Below are 21,392 nucleotides of genomic sequence, written 5' to 3' on the forward strand. Positions count from 1 at the left end.
CCTACGTGACTTTACCGAAAGAACCATAGAGTAAACATCTAGCAAACTTGGGTGGTCTATACTAACCAGACTCAACAATGCTTACCTTCTAAGATACGAAGACTAAACACATTTAGGGTGACCTTTTCAGAGGCCAGTCACAAGAGAAATTGCTCAAAAGCTGAACTATTTGATGTGCGGGTCACAGCATAATGAGAAGTCATGACCATACAAAAATGTATGGCAATGAATTCAATTTTGAGAGAACTTTTTTTTACAACAAGTAAAGTGTGCATCTCTGTTTATTATCTCATTATTCAGGACAAGTGTGCATCACGGTGAGAGATGCATAACTTTACATAGCAAAATATTTCTCTCAGATAATACTAAAGAAACCATGTGTGCAAGCTTTATACACGCAGACTACCACAAAACATACAGCAAGAGGCTATCAGTAATTTTACAAAACATCAAGAAACAGAATTGTAGACAAATATACAAAGGTTCACAGCTTGTGTGAATACAAGCACTGAAGCATTTCAGGGTAGAAAGGCAAACAGAAAAATTATGACATTTACCAACCAGCTGTTTAATAAGTACGACTTGATAAACAGACATTTTAATTGAGACAAAGCCTGTCGATTTAATACACACATTTTCCCCACTGTGGTGTAATTCAACAAGTCCGGTGCCAAAGCCCCATAACTTTTGACAAAAACAATAAACTAAAAAATATATTTTATTTTCTGAACTTATTGAATTATTTACTTATGTTTTAATGGAGCTAGTATTAACGTCACGAAGTAATGCAGCAGACATTCATTCCGAGAACAGTGAACGGTAGGGTAAGCTTCCCAGATTGCTCACGTTCACTCACTCAACATTGTTTGGAAAACACCACAAGCCCAGTTTGGTCCTTTTAGTTGAAGCTACCAAAATATGAACACAAACAGGAGATGAAAGCTATTTATCCAGTTGTCATGTGAACAGAGACAGGGGTGCCAGGAAATGGGTACAGGTAATACTTGTGTAGACTTGCATGGGTTTTTTTCTTCTTTTGGATAACTATTCTACACAATGTTAGACCAGATTTGGGACCAGACTTGCTGATTTACGTTTTCAAACAATGAGATTCCAATATTTGACACCAGAGGATTGCATCATGCTAAGATGAACACTTTTAGATAGTTACTTGTGTTCATGTGTAGCATGTAGGCAATATGCTATTGGTCAATTACTTTACTTACAGGCCTGATTAACAAAATAAAAAAAACGCAAACTGAAACATCTCAGCACTCTTCCTCTTCCACTAGTATATGCTATAATTGGCAAAAAAAAATTGAAAGCGGATTATCTACATTTAAAATAGAAGTTTCTTGATGCTGGTATCACTCGTAAAAATGTATTTTTTCCCTGCCCCAAAACCATCGCAAATATCCAATCAATGCAATTATTGTGTTTTACTATCGTTGGCTGAATCGTAGAAAATGAGTATTATCCATTGCAAACGCAGCTCACCACAAATATGAATGTGTGCAAGTATGCACACACCTTCACATGCCTCCCATGTTTTGCAGAAGTGACGGACGAACTTTTTGAGCATAAATAATCTTGCTGGCTCAGCCAGTAACTCAGCAATATCCCGAGGGACACAGCAAAAGTTTTTGGAAAAGCAAAAAAAATATATCAACAGAAACGGGCGTCCTCCGACTTCTGTCCATCAGCGGCCCCTTCCTCCCCGCCCAGGCACTCCATCTCGAGCACCGCCTCTTGGACCACTATCTCGTCCACCGCCCCTCGCCATGCAGTCTCGACTGCCCCCTCTCGGACCGCCGCCATCCCGGCCAACGCCACCCCCTCTTGGGCCACCGTCTCGGCCGCCCCCTCGGGGCCCAATGTCTCGGCCGCCTCCCCTGGGCATGCCATCTCGCCCGCCACCCCCCCTCGGCATGCCCTCCCTCGGCATGCCCTCCCTCGGCATGCCCTCTCTACCGCCCCTTGTCATCCCCTCTCGGCCGGCCCCCCGGAGGGCTCCTCCACGCCTGTGCGCCCAGTCCGCGTTGCCTCCTCTCTGCATGGGGGTCCTCTGGAGCGACGCCATGCCGCCGGCCCCACTGTTGAGGGGGCCCATGAAGGAAGGGGGGCCCTCGTCCTCACCGCGGTACGGGTCGTCGCGGGCATCCATGCGCCCGGGACCTCCACCGCCTGCAAGAAACGCAGCACATTTCCCTCCTCTGTGTTTGTCTCTTGCAGGTTGTGGGGGAACTGATAATAGTCCGCCAACTTCATGTTACATGGTCAACGGTCATGTGAGACGTACTACTTTAAAATGTCCGGCAAACATTTATCCATCATTGCAAGCATCTTAGCCTCACTAACTCAGTACTAGGGGCAAATATTTTCGACCAGGCAACACCATGCGTCTAATTTTAGTAAGATCAGTGACAGCATGGTTAGGCCTTCAGCCACCAGTGGATTAACAATGAGCTTTAATTTACTATAATTTACTTGTTGTATAACAACATGGGGCTGGGAACAAGATTAATTGTCAGTATTTACACGAGCAGACTTAACTTTCCGGACCTGCTGTGGACGCCTATCATTTCACCGACAATGTTCTATTTTGTCGGGGTGGATCTCCCTTAGAACGAGTACCTCTGATTGGGCGGTCGTCCAGGGGCGATAGGCCAGATTCTCCATCCCTCCGCTCCCCGGGGAGCCCTCCGGGTCCCTCGTGCCACGGTCGCTTGCGCAGCGGCAGAGATGCCGTGTCCATCGCGAGCAGCGAGGGTGGCCGTTCGCGAGAGACGCCCGAGGGGCTGTCGGGGGGTGCGGGATAATCGCCTCGCCGCTCCTCGCCTGCCACGCGCAGGAAAAACAAGAGCTCGAACTTGGTAACGCAGTTTAAATGGCACGTGCGTTAATGCGTCATATAACAAAAAAAATGTTGCTCTCATTATTAAACCGCTGCATTGAAAGACGGAATTGCATGATGAAGAAATGCACAAAGCACTGCACCACCTTGGCTAATTGCTCCATTGTTGATTAATGGAGTTTGCCAAATCAAATTGAAGGAAATTAACATCTGGCAACAAGTGGATCAGGTCATAGCTTTGTAATTGTTGAGGTGACTTATTATTATAAATAATAAAACTTAACTTTTCATGCAATGTCCCATAATATCCACACTGACCATCATGGTGAAAAATGATGAAGTAATCCCCCCATGACATTCCAGAATCTATATTTATCCTGGAGAAATCTCATGAGCTAATGAGCTCTTTTTCACAGATGTCCAGTAGGAGGCGAGTCAGAAAGTTATAACAAGAAACAATACAGAAGAATGATATGTGTGCAAGTGCAGGAAAAGTAAGAAAATTACTAAAAATAAAGAAATAAAAGGTAAGGCCCACTGAGCTATTAGCTCTATTTGAGAAGCGACCTGCCCACAAATGGTAGGTCAACAAAGTGGCTTACGACGTGTAAATTTATAGCAGCCAAATAATCAAACAAGAATAGGGAATCGTAACAATTAATGGAATATTTAAATGCTGAGATTGGAGGCGAATTATTACATGCCTACCAACAAGAGACCAGAGTGTTCCCTTATGTGACCGTCACAACAGTGGTGTCTCAAGTTCTGCAGATTAAGTGGTGGACAGAGTTGGGAATGGTGCGGGAGGCATCACCTCTGGGCAGCAGGCGACCGTGCCCAAGTCCTCGCTGGTCGTCCTCATACTGACGCGGAAAATCGTCATCTCTGTCCCGTCCTCCGCGCCGGAAGCTTTTGACAAATGACAATTACATGACTCACTCATGTACAATGCTCACATTCCGAGTGTCTTATTGGTAATTACAGCAACTGTCTTGATAATGCACAAGTTGCACTAAGTTGGATAAAGTTCATCCATGCTTTTCTTTACATTAGAAGCTACCCATAGTATTGACATAATCACTATTGATGGTAAATTGATGTATCTGTTTCATCCAGAGATGACTGAATCCCATTGGTTAATACATTGAATCGTAAACCTGGAAATCATTTATGGACACTATTTATACACATTAAACATGTTATCTAAGGTATAAAAATATCTTCGGTATAAAAATTCCCACAGTGCAATTTACATTCACCCAAATTATCCGAGGATCTTGTTTGAGATAATAAATCTGAAGTTTAGAAATTGTCAAGCTAAAGTAACATCCATTACCGTAATCATCCTACTCTGAAAAAGCCTGCTTTCTGGAGAGTGAGATGTTGTGTGATGTAGTTTATTTCCAAGACAAATGTAATCTTGACCCCAAAATCATGACAATTCATCAATTCAAAATGGGTTGGGTGGTGGTGGTGGTGGGGAAGGTTAACCTTTAACATGCCTACCGACAACAAACCTAGGTCAGCCAAAGTCGCTTAAGTTTCAACTGACTGTGACTCGCTGTCAGTTTGGGCCTGAAGTCGTTTCCAGGCGCTGCTCACCCATCGTCAAACTGATCCATCGGGAGGGGCTCTCCGTCCCGGCCTCGTCGGCCCCGGGGTTCGAAATCTCTAGGGCGATCGCCCTCAAACTGCTGCGGGTACCCATCGCCCGGGAACTTAGGGTCAAACCTGTGACCGCACAGTACAGTGGGGTTAACAGTCAACGACTAAGGAATGTGTGTGAATGACGGACGGGGCAACATTAGATCAAGTACTCCAGTAGTTTTTTTTTACTTGTGGAAGTGACCATTTTCCACTATTATTTAAATTCCTCAATTAGATTCTTGATCAGACATGCATTACATTAATTCTTTATGGCTTTACCCCCATCGTATCTTTTGAAATAATTGAATATTTGAAACATTACTTTTATGTCATTGAAATATTTACATTATACGCGATAAACTGGGGGTAAAGCGGTGAAGTGGTGAGAAGCGTACTGCACTACGGAACCTAGCAACCCGAGTTCGATACCCAGCCACGCTAACATCAGCGGCAGGTGATCTCCTGCTAGCTCCAAGCGCCACTGTTCCACCGCAGGTAACTTGCCTGTCTTCTCTCCGCCTGCCAAAGCGACCGTCGTCCAGGTCCCTGTCGGCCGAAGGGCGCCGTCGGTCGAGCATGCCACCACGAGCCCCGTCCCTTCTCCTCCTGCTGCCATCCTCGAATGGTGCAAACTCATCACCAGGCTAACGAGGTAACGGAAAGAGGATTAGTGTTACGATAAGACCTTGGCTACGTCAGGTACAGGATTGACGGCCACTCCTGAAAATTCCACTTTGACCCGACTCGCGTTTGTAATTTTGTTGGGTGAAATAACGTTTGTATATAGACTCAGTTCATTACTTTGTGATAAGCGGTTTTCCTCTGGAATTATTGGCCTCGGCCATAGGGATGTGGTATTTTCACCTATGGCTCAGGGCCAGTAATGGAAATGGCCACCACTCCATGACAGTTTTGAGCATGCAGATACTTTTGAGCTCTTGAATTCAATTAATGTATAGAATTGTTTGGTATTATGCTCAATATGATGATGATGAAGATGATGAATATTTCTGACCGGTGGCCTCCTCCAGGGCTCATCCGAATTTCCAGGCCGTTGCTGCCAGTTTTCCTCTGTCGGGCCACGATTCCAGCCCTCATCTCTTCTTCCCTCGAATTCTCGTTTTCCTGGTCCAAATTCCATGCCGTATTCTAAGTGACAGAGCAAACCAACAACCAGAATTACGCAAACATTACATCAAAGTGACAACCCTCACATCTCAGCACAAGGCATATGCTGATCATGATAGGATTCAGATAATCAAGATTATACAATCTGCTACCCCTCAGTGGTAAGTGTACACCCAGCTGTGCAATTTTAACTTGATGAATGTATTTGCATTATTGGTCAAAAGACCACTTCGCAGGACATCAAGTAAGTTTTGCTATGTATGGAATGGCTCTGACCACAGACATAGAATTTCCATCACTTGCTCAAGGGCACCAATGGATTATCACAGTGTGGCCACGATTGCTCGTTAGAACGGGACAACACTTTGATATAAATAGCTACACCTGAGAACACAATATTCTTTACACAAAGCAGAAGACACGGGGGGAGGGGGGGTATCGTAATTATATACTACGTTAGTAATCAGTTAATTAGTATGTGTTTCCCCTATAAGGAATTGTAATTGTAACATGTATTATTTAACAACACGCATCCAGGCCGCACTAAGTCTGCAGCTGTCAGTGATTACAGTCACAGTGAAACCTTGGATTGCGAGTAACTTGGTCTGCGAGTGCTTTGCAAGACGAGCAGTACGTACAGTATACGCTTTGTCTGCCGAGCGTCACGTGATCACAACTGAGCCAATGGTTCTTCTCTCTCGCTGCGGGATTGTGGGTAATCATCTCCCATGCTCGGTCTCAGTCGGCGTGCCTCACTCGTATAGTCAACATCCGTGCGAGTGTATACTGTTTACTATAGTACTATAGTGTTGTGACCACGTGTATACTGTTTACTACAGTGTTGTGACCACGTGTATACTGTTTACTACAGTACTATAGTGTTGTGACCACGTGTATACTGTTTACTACAGTACTATAGTGTTGTGACCACGTGTATACGGTTTACTACAGTGTTGTGACCACGTGTATGTTTACTATAGTACTATAGTGTTGTGACCACGTGTATACTGTTTTCTACAGTATAGTATTGTGACCACGTGTATACTGTTTACTACAGTACTATAGTGTTGTGACCACGTGTATACGGTTTACTACAGTGTTGTGACCACGTGTATACTGTTTACTACAGTACTATAGTGTTGTGACCACGTGTATACTGTTTACTATAGTACTATAGTGTTGTGACCACGTGTATACTGTTTACTACAGTACTATAGTGTTGTGACCACGTGTATACTGTTTACTATAGTACTATAGTGTTGTGACCACGTGTATACTGTTTTCTACAGTATAGTGTTGTGAGCACGTGTATACTGTTTTCTACAGTATAGTGTTGTGACCACGTGTATACTGTTTACTACAGTATAGTGTTGTGACCACGTGTATACTGTTTACTACAGTACTATAGTGTTGTGACCACGTGTATACTGTTTACTATAGTACTATAGTGTTGTGACCACGTGTATATTGTTTACTACAGTACTATAGTGTTGTGACCACGTGTATACTGTTTACTACAGTACTATAGTGTTGTGACCACGTGTATACTGTTTACTACAGTACTATAGTGTTGTGTTCACGTGTGTGCGTAAAGCATTTTTTTTATTTTGTGTCCAAGTGTAGTGACTGTTCTTTAGTATCTGTACTGCAAGTGAAAGTCGTCCTACACAATAACCCTCCTCCTCCTCTCTCTCGTCTTCCTCACACCAGCCACGATTAAATGTAATTAATAAATTTGATTACTTTATATTAATTATTTTTACATGAATACAGTATTTTTGGGTTGTGGAACGAATCATCTGAGTTTCCATTATTTCGCTTTGATATACGAGTGTTTTGGATTACGAGCACGTTTCCGGAACGAATTATGCTCGCAATCCAAGGTTTCACGGTATTTGTATTTCTCTAAATTTCAATGGATTCTCTAATTAGTCTTGGCCAGTAATAATTAGTTTTACACAACACTTCAACGTTATCAAAATCAACTGAGTGACCTTGTTGGCAAGCATATTCCGCCACTGCCGACAATTGTGTTTTAGAAAATTTAATATTTCTTTGGTGCTCTTTTAGTCTGACGCTGATGTTACGTCCCGTCTGTCCAATATAGCATCTGCCACATAAGCAATTAATCCGATATACACCTTCTGTTGATAATTTGGGTAATTCGTCTTTAGTACAAGATACCAGTTTTTGAATTTTGTGTACTGTACCAAATCTTACTTTAATGTTTTGCTTTTGCAAAACACGGGCTAATTTGTAAGTTACTCCTGAGATATATGGTATTATAATTATTTTAATAATCTGATCACTTTCAGCAGTGTTACTTTGCAATCGTGATTTGGCATTGAATGCTCTGTTAATTTGAGCATCATTGTAGCCATTCTGTCGTAGTGCTTCTTTAACATGTTTAATCTCTCTCCCTAGACAATTAACTGATTACTAATCTATTATATAATTACAATACCCCCCCTCCGCCTCTGATCTCTGCAGCTGATTGGGTTAAATGATGACATCACCCTGCTGCTCTATTTAAGACCGGGAGCAAGTGGAGGGCTTCACTATTCTGGCAAATCGCCCGATGATGCTGGATGTTAACTACCAGCGAAACGTCGTACTACTCAAAAATTGTAAATGTTGTGGATTCACTCTTCAACACACCGGTGGGCTAAAAAGTAGTGAACTATTTGTCTTTTGTCAACATGACACATTTTTTTACTGATTGGTGGTGGAGGGTTGCGACACATTTATAAATAACGCGATTCTAACCCAAAAACCTTGATTGTGAATGAACACGACAGTTATTTCACGGAGCTTCCAACCTTCAAAGTGCCTTTGCCGGCCGTGGTCATCAGGGCCAGGTGGCCCACGAAACTCGGGGTTGTCAAACTCATCCTGATCGGCAAGGGATCCCCCGCGTTCCAAGGGGGCCTGGAAATCTCGCGGTTCTTCCTTCACAGGATCCCCACCAAATTCCTCCTGATGCAGCATAGGTCTGCCTTCACCTGCCAACCAACAAGAAGAACATAGCGACCATTAACAACCACGTGTAAAGCAAAGCAAAGAATAACAATTACAATAAATGGCACTCCCGAGTTTCAAGATTACCTTTTGAGTGAGGGTTCTTCATTGGGAAGTTTGGCCAATTGTTTTTCAATAAGTACTTTGCGTGCCAAAGAAAACCACGTGACCTGGTTAAAATCCACTAAGCATGTTAAGGGAGACAACACTAAAATGGCTATTACACAGATGAGATCGACCTACACTGCCATTCCAAAGGTAACATTGTTCTTTGTAAGTTACGAATGCTGTTCACCGTCATTTGGTCGGTCACACTTAATGCACAAGCAGCGAGCGGGCTCAGGCTGCCATGTTGATCTGTGAGAATGCTGCCTGGTGAGTGGACGACGGGTTGGGTCTGGACGAAAGCGAGCGCTCACCTCGGACTGAACCCGCTGTGCTCCTGTTTGGTGTCGGAATCCTCGCTGGTCCTGATGATCCCTGCTACTCACGACATTGGTTGTTTTAGCCGACAGTGATTGTGGAGAAAAAAAGGAAGATTAATTAATATCACTGTTACATCATATACTATCATATACAGCACATTCAGAAATATTCAATATTTGATACAATGGTGTTAAATACAAGCGATTAAACAGCCCTTGACGGAAATGAAGACAAGTATTTGGTCATGGATTTAGAATGTAGTGGTTGCATTGACATTGGTGGTGGGGTGTAAATCCTGATGGTTTATTGCAGCCTAATTTCGATGTACATAGTAACATAAGGTCTTAAACTGTTCCTGGCAAACAGTACGTTGTTGATAACTTCTTAAATTTTTGGAACAAAATTACTTTAATATTGAAAATAAACACTTTCAAATGACATGGATATAGTTAATATTTTACCGATTAACGTGGATATCCAGATAAGCCCATTACCGCAGACTTGACAGCATCTTGAATTATCAACGAGCGACATCAAGAAAATCCTGCTCATGTCAAGACAGTTTAGTGTCCTTCCATATAAAATCACGACTAAATTTCAGGAGGGTCGTACATTATAATCTTTGGTAATTTCAATTTTTTGACATGTAGAAGGAACCCAGAATGTCTTGGATAAACTCACACATACTGGGGGGTTAAACACTCACAGCTCCACACACAAATGTATAAAGGAATCCTTTGCTGCGCTCCCATCACCTGCCCAACGTGCTACCCGAATGCATCGGTGCATAACAACACGAGAAATTTGTGCAAACTCACCGAGTGCCCTGGAGGGGCATCTCCTAAGAGCCCCTGCCTCAGTGGGGGTCCCCGTTGATGTGCCTGCCCCTGTCCTTGCGGGGGTCCATGCTGCTGTAGGCTCGCAGGCGACAGTCCCCCGGGTCCACTGGGGCCTTGGTGGCCACTGAACGGCGATGAATTAGGCCCCTGATTTGGGCCTCCTTGGCTGTCAGGCGGCTCAAAGAGCTGCCCCCCCCTGGGTCCGTCGCTGGCATTTTGCTGCGGACCTTCACGAGGAGTTCCGATAAATTCCGAGGACCCGGATTGCAGAGAGCTGCGTGGGGATAGTGGCGGTCCTTGAAATCCGCCGGACTGGGGTCCAAAATGCTGGGGGCCCTGCTGTGGTCCCTGCATGGGTCCCTGGGCCTGTACTGGTCCCTGACCCTGCATGGGTCCCTGGCCCTTCATGGGGCCCTGGCCCTGCATGGGTCCTTGGCCCTGCATGGGTCCCTGGCCCTTCATAGGTCCCTGGCCCTTCATGGGGCCCTGGCCCTGCATGGGTCCCTGGCCCTTCATAGGTCCCTGGCCCTGCATGGGTCCCTGGCCCTGCATGGGTCCCTGGCCCTGCATGGGGCCGGGTCCCTGGCCCTGCATGGGGCCGGGGCCCTGGCCCTGCATGGGACCAGAGCCCTGGCCCTGCATGGGGCCGGGGCCCTGGCCCTGCATGGGGCCGGGGCCCTGGCCCTGCATGGGGCCGGGGCCCTGGCCCTGCATGGGGCCGGGGCCCTGCATGGAGCCCTGGCCCTGCATGGGGCCCTGGCCCTGCATGGGGCCCTGGCCCTGCCCCTGCATTGAGCCCTGGCCCTGCCCCTGCATGGGGCCCTGGCCATGCATTGGGCCCTGGCCATGCATGGGGCCCTGGCCCTGCATGGGTCCCTGGCCCTGCATGGGGCCCTGGCCCTGCATGGGTCCCCGGCCCGGCATGGGCGAGGGCATTGGTCCCTGCATTGAGATGGGCTGTGCCATGTTTGAAGGGCCGCCTTGGGACGGTGGCCTATTGGGGGGTCCTCCTTGAGGCCTCAGTTGCTGCCCTTGCATGTGCAGTGAAGATGGTGGTCCACCGCCTTGCATGCCACCCGATGGGGGTGTCTGCCCCATTCCTGAACCGCCAAGCCCTTGCTGAGGCCCACGGGGACCTTGCGGGCCACCAGGTCCAAGTGGTCCAGACAGACCCATTTGTCCCTGCATATTACCCATGTGGCCGGGCATACCGTGAGGCCAGTTCGGTCCAGGGCCGGGGCCTTGCTGCATATTGAGCCCAGGAGGCCCTTGCGGTCTGAACTGGCCCATGGGCCCACCAGACATCATGCCTGGGGGCATGTTGGGAGGGAAGTGCTGCTGTAGGCCAGGCATGGGTCCCTGGGAAAAGCCCTGAGGGTGCATATTTTTCTGCATCATGCCCAGCGGGGGCTGCATTTGTACAGGTCCTTGATTCTGCTGTTGGTTTTGAACTTGTTCCATGAGTTTCTGAGTAATACGGTCAGACTTCAGTTGCTGAAAAACCAATGGCAGAAATGGTAAATTAATTTTAAATAATACACATTCATATGAATAACTTTGACATGAGAAAAAAACTATATTTTAACAGTAGGTTTAACATAATTCCCAGAAAATAGATCTTACAGCACTTGCTGGTAAATATTATGTTTTGGTCACCCGCTCATTCACAAATATTATTCAAATTTCCATGGTGCTTTTCCCTGAGAAGGAATTCCACAGTTAATGTTTTTCATGTGCAATGTCTCACCTTGCACAACATTATTTTGGGCAATTCTTACAACGTGGTACTCACCGAGTAACAAACATTACCATGTTATTAGTGACACCACCCAACTAGTATTAAGGCAATGCTTTGCAGAAACCCTGGGGTCAAATATAATCTCTATTACAATAGCAATGTTAACTGAAATTACATTTACAATGACATGGTGATTGAAATGCATTCAGAATTGCACAATGACACTTAGTAATTGACCTTGTAATGCTCAATTCTCAAACCACAACAGCTCTTAAGTCCTGCATGGGGAAAACATTGTAACGCAATCGAGCCTGTGTCAAACCTACCTCGTATAGAGCAGGGTTTGTGTATTGCAGCGCCGTCAGCTCTTGACGAATCTCCGCCTGTGACTTCATCTTGTCTTTCTTATCTTCAGGAGGCTGAACTTTCACATTGCCACCCACAGGGAGCATAGGAAGTTTGTTCTGCTGCCAAGCCTGCAAATCCAAAAACAGTCATAACAAAACATTAATACATAGCCAATTTAAGGCATTTTATTTAGGTTGCTCACTGCTCTTAATATTCTCATTTAAAAGTCATAAATTCTGCTCCAAGCACAAGGAAAGTATCGATAAGGGTGGTCAAGTATCAAAGCAAAAAAAATACTATAAATATGATTAGAAGCTACAGTATAAGAAGAGGGTTTTCCCCTTTTTTCTGGCAACAAAATTTAAATATTTTTACGAGGAATCATGTCTGCATTAACCACAATACTTGCGGTCAGTATGCAAACAAAAAACACACGACCGCTTGTGTTGCGATCAAAACGTCGTGATGTTTTATTTGATTTGATTTCTAACTACGATACTTTACCGAAAGAACCAAAGAGTACACTGATACTATATGGCATTGTCCTTGAAACTGATTGGTTCACACCAGAGACAGCTTTCTTTTGAGCCTCGTCTCAAACGGTGTTAGACCAGAGGGTGCCAAAAAAAGAAGCCACAGCGTGAAAATAAGCCAAGCATATTTATGAGTAATCAATTGCCACATCAAAATGCATCTCTTCATAAATAGTTAATTCTGATGCATGATTATGTACAATCTATACAAATAATATGCAAAAGTACATTTCAGCGAATAAGAGGCCACGAAGACAGGTGGTGCGTGTATGCTGGCTGACCTGCTGGAACTGCGCGGGGATGGGTTTGGAGTAAGGGATCTTCTTTGTGGGGAGTTTCTTCTGTTCTTTAATGAGCTCCTCCACACCCCAGTCCAAGCCTGGGATCGCCACTTCCGGCTCAGCCTCCACTACCTTCTCTGTTTGGTGTCGATGAAAACCATTAATACCCCCACGGAAAATATACATTTCGTGAGAAAACAAACTCCGTACACAACTGTGTTTTTAAATGTTTGTATTTATTTGAGCACTTAAGAAACGACAGAGTTGTATTATTCTGCAGCTATGTTAACTTGTCTTCAGTCTATATATATTTCATTATTGATTCTTACAATGTAATGCATAGTAACTGTCCTCACTCAATAATACACATTTCAGTTGTTTTTATAGCCGAAACATTTCACAATTTTAAATTGCAGCAGCCTGGCTATTTTGGTCAAATTATTTAAATGTGTTTATTGTGTACAAACAACATTTTTCAAGTTTATGAACAATTAGGTAAAATTACGTCACAAAACTAGAGAGGTACCTTTCTGCTCTTGTTCCAGCACTTGCTTGAGCTGCTCAGCGATGCCCATGCCTGGGATGTTGGGAGCACTGAGTGGCTCATTGTCATCTGTATAAAAACATGCAAATTATACAGAACACTCGCATCTCTCTCCTCCATGCACTTTTGTATTGTGAAATATACAAGAGCAGATTGAAAAGTCCACGGCTTGACACAGTCACGTCGCTACAACAAATGGAAAAATGTTTAGTTAAAAGTACAATACTTTGATATAGGATCATCAATTGAGCAACTCACATTTTTTTTATTGATGTTCAAATCGTATTGTCTGCGTGTAAACTTAAAAATGTGGTGGTCTGAATACAGTCAGGATAGCCGAGAAAACTCTGAAAAAGTACACATGAACCAAACTTGGCTCTGAGAGTAACTCCGCATTTCCATAATTAAAGAACTACTTTTTGGGAAAGCAAATCTCGAGTGACGTCTCCTATGAATGAGTGGTTTGGCGTGCAGGATAAAGTGTTTTTTTCTGGTCAGGGATTCACATTTCGGAACATCAATAAAGCAGGTGGCATTGCACTTCCATGTGAGGCCACCAACTTTTCAACTATGTGTACAGTGATTTATAAAATCATATGGGCTCATGGGTGCATACCGTATTCTGCAATCATATCATCTGACATGTTTCCTGGTAGGAGGTTGAGGTTGTATCGGTCTCTCATCTTGTCTCCTGGCCTGTTCCTCGTCCAAAATTTACTTCACTCGCACATGAACAAAATGAAAAGAACAAAACAAATTAATAGAACAAATTAAGTGATGATACTTTGTTGGCAGTGGTGCAAATAACAAAAAAAAAACTCAGTGTGTCCAGTATACTGCATTAAAAGAAAAGATCTAAAAAAAATGGGTGACTCTCAGGTAAAGACGCTTCTTCGTGGCACATTAATGGTGTACGAGCTATGAATGAATCCCCAAAACGTCTCGTCATATTTTCCTTTAAAGGGAGCATTATTGACATAGAAGTACAAGAAGACACTACAGTATTAATTTTCAATTACCCACAGATAAATTACATTTCTTATTTGTCTGAAGTAAAAATTAGAATGTCTTTAAATTAAGAAAGAAGTGTGCAGTACACATCTCAACAATGGCATGTTACCAATATGAGAACAATTATGATGATTAATGTACAATCGACCACTGCGTGAAGCCCAAGACAATTATTTACATTGAGAACTTCAATTCACACAGCATCAAGATGTGACAGCTGTACACAATTTGGGGACATGCACACCACAGATACCAGAGTAAATAGTCCTGTTCTCAAGAATTTTCCTCCATTCAAGCTTCTGTCTGGCCATCGAACAAAGATGGTCACTGCATCGCACGCTTTCAGATGAGCTTCTGCGGCCGCCTGGTAACGCTCTCCCTTCCGATATTAGGCAGTCACTGGAGCTATACACTTTTAAATGTAGATTGAAAACTAATTTCTTAAGAACTCATTTTGGTGTTTAGTTTTTTGTCCTTCCCCCGCACCCCCGATTAGGATGGTTGGCTACGTACGGCGTGAAAGAACTTCAACATACATACAAGCATTGCGCTGCAAGGAGCAGTTTCGGGATACAGCCTTCCCAGGCCCAGTGGACACACGAACCTGGTGTGGTCATTGGACCCCGAACAGAGGATGTGTCCCAGCGGGTGCCAGGCCAAGCTCCAGATCATGCCTTCATGTGCCACGTCTGTGCCACCGACTTCCTTCTCCACCCTGCCAAATGAATGTGTGTGTGTATATCACCACACAAACACACAAATGTCACTCGTATAGCCTTAACAGACTGTTGGGGCAAGTGTTGTTAGAGAATAGCACCTATGAAAAGCCGGCCAGCATCACGCCTGGCCGCCTTTGTCTCCCAAATGGCAATGTTTACACATCACACCAAGTACTCGTTTTTGAGGCCGAGTCAACCTAGGAGAGGTCCAGGACCGATTCAGACAATCATCACGGGTGTGGACCATAAGCAGGAATCGAAATCGAGTCGTCAGGTTCGGAGTGCAGTGGGCTAACCGTTACACAACCGCTCTGCACACACACAATCCCGCACCTCCGAATAATACGGTTGGGTACATATGGTGCGAAAGGTGGTCAACATATATACATAATCAAACACACACCAATAGGACAGTCAGCAATATGTGCACAAATATAGATTTAAGTATGCTACGTAGGAATATACTTATTTTAGTTCAGCCCTGTTAAATATACAAAAGCTTGGTTTTATTAATCCTATTGTGCAAAGCAGAAACCTGGAAGCTGAAAAAGTAGAAGCTAAGAATATTTGAAACATCCATACCTGGAAATAAGATGGGTTAAACATGAGGAATACTGACATTAAAAGGAACTAGGAATAGAAAGTGACATCTTAGACGTAATCTAAATTAGACAATTATCTTACTTCGCGCACATAGATAGGACGGACGAGTAGAGATTCCCCAACATATTCATATGTGGCAACATCAGTGGAATAGGTATTGGAAAGACGCCCAAGGAAAAATGGCTCGATAACATCAAATAAGATTTTCTGGTACTAGGAATCACACTCCCACAAGTGGATAGGTTAGCCAAAGAGAAATGCAGTTGACTGTAAACGGGCTGCCAGTGGGACACTTATCAATGTCACCGAGGCACCGAGTAGTCAATACAAAATAAGTTAACACGTAGAACTCACCCGACATGCCAGAACAATAATGATCCATCTGATCCTCCACTTGCGAAGAAACCCTCATGTATTGGATGCCAAGCCACGGCTAAAAAAGAAAATATAAAACCACACACACACAAACATTGTTATCAGGCTTGTGTTTAAATACTGTGTAGACAGAAGCTATTCATCCGAACCGTTTGTAACAGTAGTTCACCCCATTCCAGGCATAGTGGCGCATGCATCCAATACCATAGCTTTGGAGGCCAGATTAGTGCCTAGCACAGAGTTCACTACGCGTATTAGCCTCCCACTGGCCAGTTCATGGCAGGACAGGAAGGATGCTGCTGATCTCTTTTAAATAATTGCAAGTATAATTTCATCTTACGCAGGAGGTTTCTCCCAGTACTCCAGCTTGCTCCTCTTGATACAACAGTGAACTGATAATTGGCGATACATCCGAAGCAGACAAAAGCCACCGCCAGCCATTATAGCTAGTGGAGAAGTCAATACCACAAAAAGGACATCCCTGTGGAGGGAAGAACCGGGGCATTAAAAATTGGAACATCAAGCAGCCACCTGTGGCCTCCTTCTTGTGTCCTCGGAAGATCTGCACTTCCTCCTTCAGGTTGCGGATGTCGAAGAGCTTGCAGAGGTGGTCACGTGATGCCGTGAGCAGCCAGTTCCCGTTCTGGTTCCACTTCACCTCCATCACAGTGTTCTTGTGCGCATGCCTGTCGGTCGGCAGTCCACAAGAGGATCGCGGCCCAATCAATGCAGGAAAGAGAGAAGGAAAATGAGTAACACGTGAAGGATGGAGAAAGGGGAACATTTCTGAAGTCAGCTAACTATCAAAATCAAGGACCTGTAAGGCAGTTGGCACTTCACGATCAGTAGGCAAGCTAACAAACGAATCAAGGCAGCAGGATGGCAATTAGAGGATGCACGTTAAAGCAGACACACACTTGAACTGATAAGATAAATGTTGATATTTCAAGTGGGAGGATCTGGCTATAGGATAACTCGGCATTGGTGGTGAACATTAGAGAGGTACAGAAAGAGATGGGAAACATAGCAATACAAACCACGCAATAGAAATCATATTGTGAATGTAAAATGAAAACTTAAATATACATGTGAAAAAATATCCTGTTTAAATCTGACGGACACGATTCACACTGGTGTGACATGGCTTGCCAGTTTTTATGCCTTTATCTATCAGTGTAATCGTGTATAACAGCAGTTAGTAAAGATATCCCCATGTTTTGGATGTTGTTATTTTCCCTGATTTCACGTAACTAATCAAATTCAGACTATTGCATGTATAGCATGTGGTTGGGCATGCCATGTTCTTTTAATCTGTTGGCTATACGATGTTGTTTTTATGTTTTATCACCTGTCTACTTGTTAAGTATTGTTTCTGGAAAACTTAAACATAGACTTACCAAAGCATAGCCTATGAAATGCTCCAATCCGAAATAAAATCAAGCAAAAAAAATCTGTGACCTCCCACTGATCAAACGTCAACTGGGGGCTCCGCTCGAGAACCTAGCTTGCTGGTCTGGCGAGTGCATGGAGGGGGAGTTGAGTGAGACGACAGGAGAAAGGCAATAGCAATCACAAAGACACCACTTTGGCTGCAGTTGACTTTCACAGAACCTATAACATAAAGAAAAACAGAGCGACATTATATTTATCCCCCCCACTCACAGTGTGGCCAGGCTGTGTCCAGACTTGGGGTCCCAGAACTTGATGGGCTGCTGGCTGTCCTTGCTGCCAGACACGAGCAGTCCCTTGGTGGGGTGCCAGTCCACGCACTTCACGTCTGCTCCATGTCCTAAGTGTTCACATCATGGCGTCGTATTAGTCCACACACCGACGGTTGGGGTAAAGTCCCACACAGCTGCTGTGAATTCTGCTCCGTCAAGCGAGAGGGCATGGTTCTACCCTCTCGACGGTGGTGGTGGTGGCGGAGATGCACAGCCGTGTAAGCCAGGTGCTTGTCGGAAGTAGGGTTGGCGGGTCGAGTGGACAATGCGTGAGACTCGCAACTGGTAGTGCTGAGAGCTGGCCAGCAGATGGTGGTACAGGAAGGTTGCCGAATCATTTGGGGGGATTTTTAGTGTTGTAAGCCCTTTAATGGAAATCTTGTTGAGGTACTTCTATTCTATGGGCTGGACCCTTTGTTGCACTTGTCAGTAATACATGGTAGTGGCAAGTCTGTTCACCTTTGTCAAGCGCTGCTTAATGATTACCCCCGTCACATTGGTCATGGGAGTTGACCATACTTCACTGCGCTAGTATGGGTTGAAGCATGGCTAGGCTCGATTCAATATCACTCACCACTGATATTATTAGTGGCTGGAAACTGAACTTAAGTCCCAAAGTTCATAATGCAATGCACGATTCACTGTGCCACCAATCCACTGGCGACGATATCGGGAACGTGTCCTTGATATGTATTTCTATGATGAATGGCAGCTTGATGTAGATCAATAGGAAACATTTGTCAAAATGCCTTTCGAGGGGCAATTTGTAAAAATTAAGTTCTGAACACCTACTGTCCAGATGTGAACATGAACGTTGTGCTTTATGGTCACGATGCATCTTGTGCGAGGCAGCATAGGAAAAGCTCGATTTTTGGCTAGCTTTGAAGGATTCAGGTTGACAAAACAAGCCTTGCGGTTGTAAAGGCAATGTCCCATATGGTGTTGTGGTAGTTTCATCCGAGAGATTCCATCCAGCACAGTACAGGAATGTGTAACGCCATTAACAAATATCAATGAAATTGGTAAAATTGTAATTTTGGCCACGTAAATATTTCCTATTTTTTTTGTGAACACGAACATGGGTTCTCTTACATCCAGCAATATTTCAAGAAGTTTGAGGTTGAAGTTTTGAAAACCTGCATCGCCACAGGCATGTCAACCCACCAGGCTACCTAGTGACTTTTGCGTGCCCACGGGGCAGACGAGAGCAGTACGCTCCCCACGCAAGTACCTCTCAGGATCCTCTCCTCGTGACATCGCATGAAGTCCCACACTCGCACTGTCCCGTCGTCTGAGCAGGTGGCAAACTTGTTGTCCGTTGGAGCAAAGCTGCAATTGTGTGTGAGAACAGAAATACAATGGACAAGGGGGACATGAGTCAGCCCTAACACAAGGCTTCTTCCACTTAGCAACAAAATAATAAATTCTTCCTTCCTCCGTCTGAATTCGAGGGACAAATTGTGTTCATGTGAAGGTTCTGTATCCGGGGTGAAGTGTGGAAAGGGAAAGGTCGGTTGAAGTTCGCCAACAAGTTTGCAGCCTCCGGCCCGATGCGGCAACTGTCAAGAAATTAATTTGTAAAGCCTAATATGCATTGATAAAGGGCGCATGGTAAAAATATCATGTTGGCGCACCGAGCGCCAATGATAAAATGTAATACGTGATCAGACAATTCCGGTCATAAAGCATAGAGCAGTAAAATGTAAATCACTTCACTCTGGTTTGAAAAGTCAACCAAAAAATTGGAGAAACACTTTACCCCGCTCTCAAAATACTCGACTAAAGGGTGGGCAACCTACCCGTGGGTCCGTGGCCACATTAAGACCTACATATTTACAAAGCGGCCCGCAAATGATAATTATCCATTACTGCAGGGTTACCCGCCGCCTTTCAACTTCAGAACTGGCGGTCCAACATCGACACGCTAGAGAGAGGAATGCAGGCACCGCATTAGTGAGGTAAAGGTAAGCCCCAATTCTATCTCGAGTTAAGGGCGCAGCAGTGGTGTTCAGGTCATGGGTTCGATCCCAACCCTGACACCTGCTATATATTTTGAGTTTGCATGATCTCCCCGTGGTTGTGTGGATTTGTCTCCTCTGGTTTTTCATCCACATTTATAAACATGCGCTTAGTATATTCGGCTGCCATACATTTCCACATAAGCCACTTCGTTGAACCATCATTTGTGAACAGGTCGCTTCTAAAAAAAAAGAGCTATATAGCTCAGTGGACTTTACCTGGTAAAATATAAACGTTTAAATTTCGATTTAAAGCTTTCGTGACTGCAAGGATTCATCTTCTTTGGTTCTTTCGGTAAAGTCACGTAGAATGAGAATAAAACGTCGTGAGAATTTTATTTTGTTATTTTATTTTATTTATTATTTTATTCTCATTCTAGAAACGTTTAAATAGTCCACGCTGTGTTAATGCCAAATGTATTTGAAAATTCTATTCGCTTCTCAGGAAGGAAAATGTAGGCTACCCGTTCTACAGTATAAGATCAGATTCCAACTTTCAGTGGATATTTAACCCATTCTGACCAATTTGAGCTCACTCTTCCAAACTGGACAGGATGTATGTAGAACTTCTTTCGCATCGTACGTAGCCAACCATGCTAATGGAACAGGCAGGTTTAAAGATGCGCGATTACCCATGCTGTACTTGAACAGCACTCGCGCTTTCCAAAAGGACAAAATGCAGTGCGCATATTATTGTGCCGTTGAGGAAACAGATGCAATGGGCAGAACACAACATTTGCCCAAGGTTCTGCCTTGCCTGAAAGTGTAATAAACTATTTGCATGCGGCTCCAGAGCAGGACATTTTCTTGAGGCACATTTTATATCAATGCTGCATCATTTCCTCTTGAGTAGGCTTGTGTGCTGTAAATAAGTGTAATACTGCGATTATCACAATTATATCCAATGTAATTATAACATTCAATATTAAGTCAATTTAATGTTAAGCTTGCTCTAATAATAATTTAGAAAACTCAAAAAGAAGTCATTTAAGCTATTGTTTTTATGCAAGTCGAAGCATATAAGCCAGACTACTCTGTACATCTAACATAAATGTGCCTAAAATAACAAATCCTACTTTATTGCACCAAAAACGTTCTCCTGAAAAAGCATTGGGATAAATTTGAAGCCTATTTAAAGTTGACAAAATCTGAAGACAGTAAACGTTCGTGAAAAACACCAGTGTTAGGATTGCATTTGGTTGCATTGTGGTTTTGAATCTGAGGTTTTGCAAAATTACGTCAATGGAGGCCATAAAGCTTTGTTCATGCGTGAATGCCCCCCCAATGGCTGTAAATTACACCAAGAGCCAAGATCATAAATGCAAAGCTTGAGACCTCAACATTATTTTGAAATCTGAAGCAAAATCCAATGACCTAAAGTCTATTATAACCCCGAGAGAACACGAGTGCGTGAAAAATTACGTGCACGGGCTGCTGTGCGTGTGTGGTCAACGTGGAGGTGTGGTCCTTCAAAACGTTTTCGGATTTTATTCAAAATTGCCATTCCTGGTGCGCTATCAATGGGTACGAGACGAAAAAAAATCCGTTTGGAAATCTTGTAGTACAGTGTAACTCCGTTTGTCCGATAA

The 21,392-nt window shown here is 44.0% G+C and overlaps 1 protein-coding gene across 2 annotated transcripts in view; it reads right to left on the reverse strand.

Annotated features, from left to right (window-relative positions):
- Positions 1 to 263: 263 nt before the first annotated feature.
- Positions 264 to 21,392, reverse strand: part of WDR33 (WD repeat domain 33) — a 34,259-nt gene continuing 13,130 nt past the window's right edge. The window contains exons 7-24 of one of the 2 annotated variants that reach the window (XM_032962304.2): positions 19,017 to 19,114; positions 17,727 to 17,853; positions 16,596 to 16,750; positions 16,044 to 16,122; positions 14,972 to 15,082; positions 13,973 to 14,073; positions 13,339 to 13,425; positions 12,813 to 12,949; positions 11,977 to 12,126; positions 9,892 to 11,406; positions 9,067 to 9,130; positions 8,449 to 8,631; positions 5,517 to 5,650; positions 5,006 to 5,145; positions 4,457 to 4,585; positions 3,669 to 3,763; positions 2,635 to 2,838; positions 264 to 2,184 (exon numbers count right to left, since the gene is read on the reverse strand). In XM_032962304.2, the coding sequence (XP_032818195.2) occupies positions 1,700 to 2,184; positions 2,635 to 2,838; positions 3,669 to 3,763; positions 4,457 to 4,585; positions 5,006 to 5,145; positions 5,517 to 5,650; positions 8,449 to 8,631; positions 9,067 to 9,130; positions 9,892 to 11,406; positions 11,977 to 12,126; positions 12,813 to 12,949; positions 13,339 to 13,425; positions 13,973 to 14,073; positions 14,972 to 15,082; positions 16,044 to 16,122; positions 16,596 to 16,750; positions 17,727 to 17,853; positions 19,017 to 19,114 (3,994 nt within the window). In that variant the 3' untranslated portion in view covers positions 264 to 1,699. The remainder of the gene's footprint in view (positions 2,185 to 2,634; positions 2,839 to 3,668; positions 3,764 to 4,456; positions 4,586 to 5,005; positions 5,146 to 5,516; positions 5,651 to 8,448; positions 8,632 to 9,066; positions 9,131 to 9,891; positions 11,407 to 11,976; positions 12,127 to 12,812; positions 12,950 to 13,338; positions 13,426 to 13,972; positions 14,074 to 14,971; positions 15,083 to 16,043; positions 16,123 to 16,595; positions 16,751 to 17,726; positions 17,854 to 19,016; positions 19,115 to 21,392) is intronic. The other variant, XM_032962305.2, reaches the window with a different exon arrangement.

The sequence above is a fragment of the Petromyzon marinus genome, chromosome 28 (assembly GCF_048934315.1).
Source record: "Petromyzon marinus isolate PM22_M1 ecotype Great Lakes invasive population chromosome 28, UKy_Petmar_22M1.pri1.0, whole genome shotgun sequence".
Taxonomy (NCBI): Eukaryota; Metazoa; Chordata; class Hyperoartia; order Petromyzontiformes; family Petromyzontidae; genus Petromyzon; species Petromyzon marinus.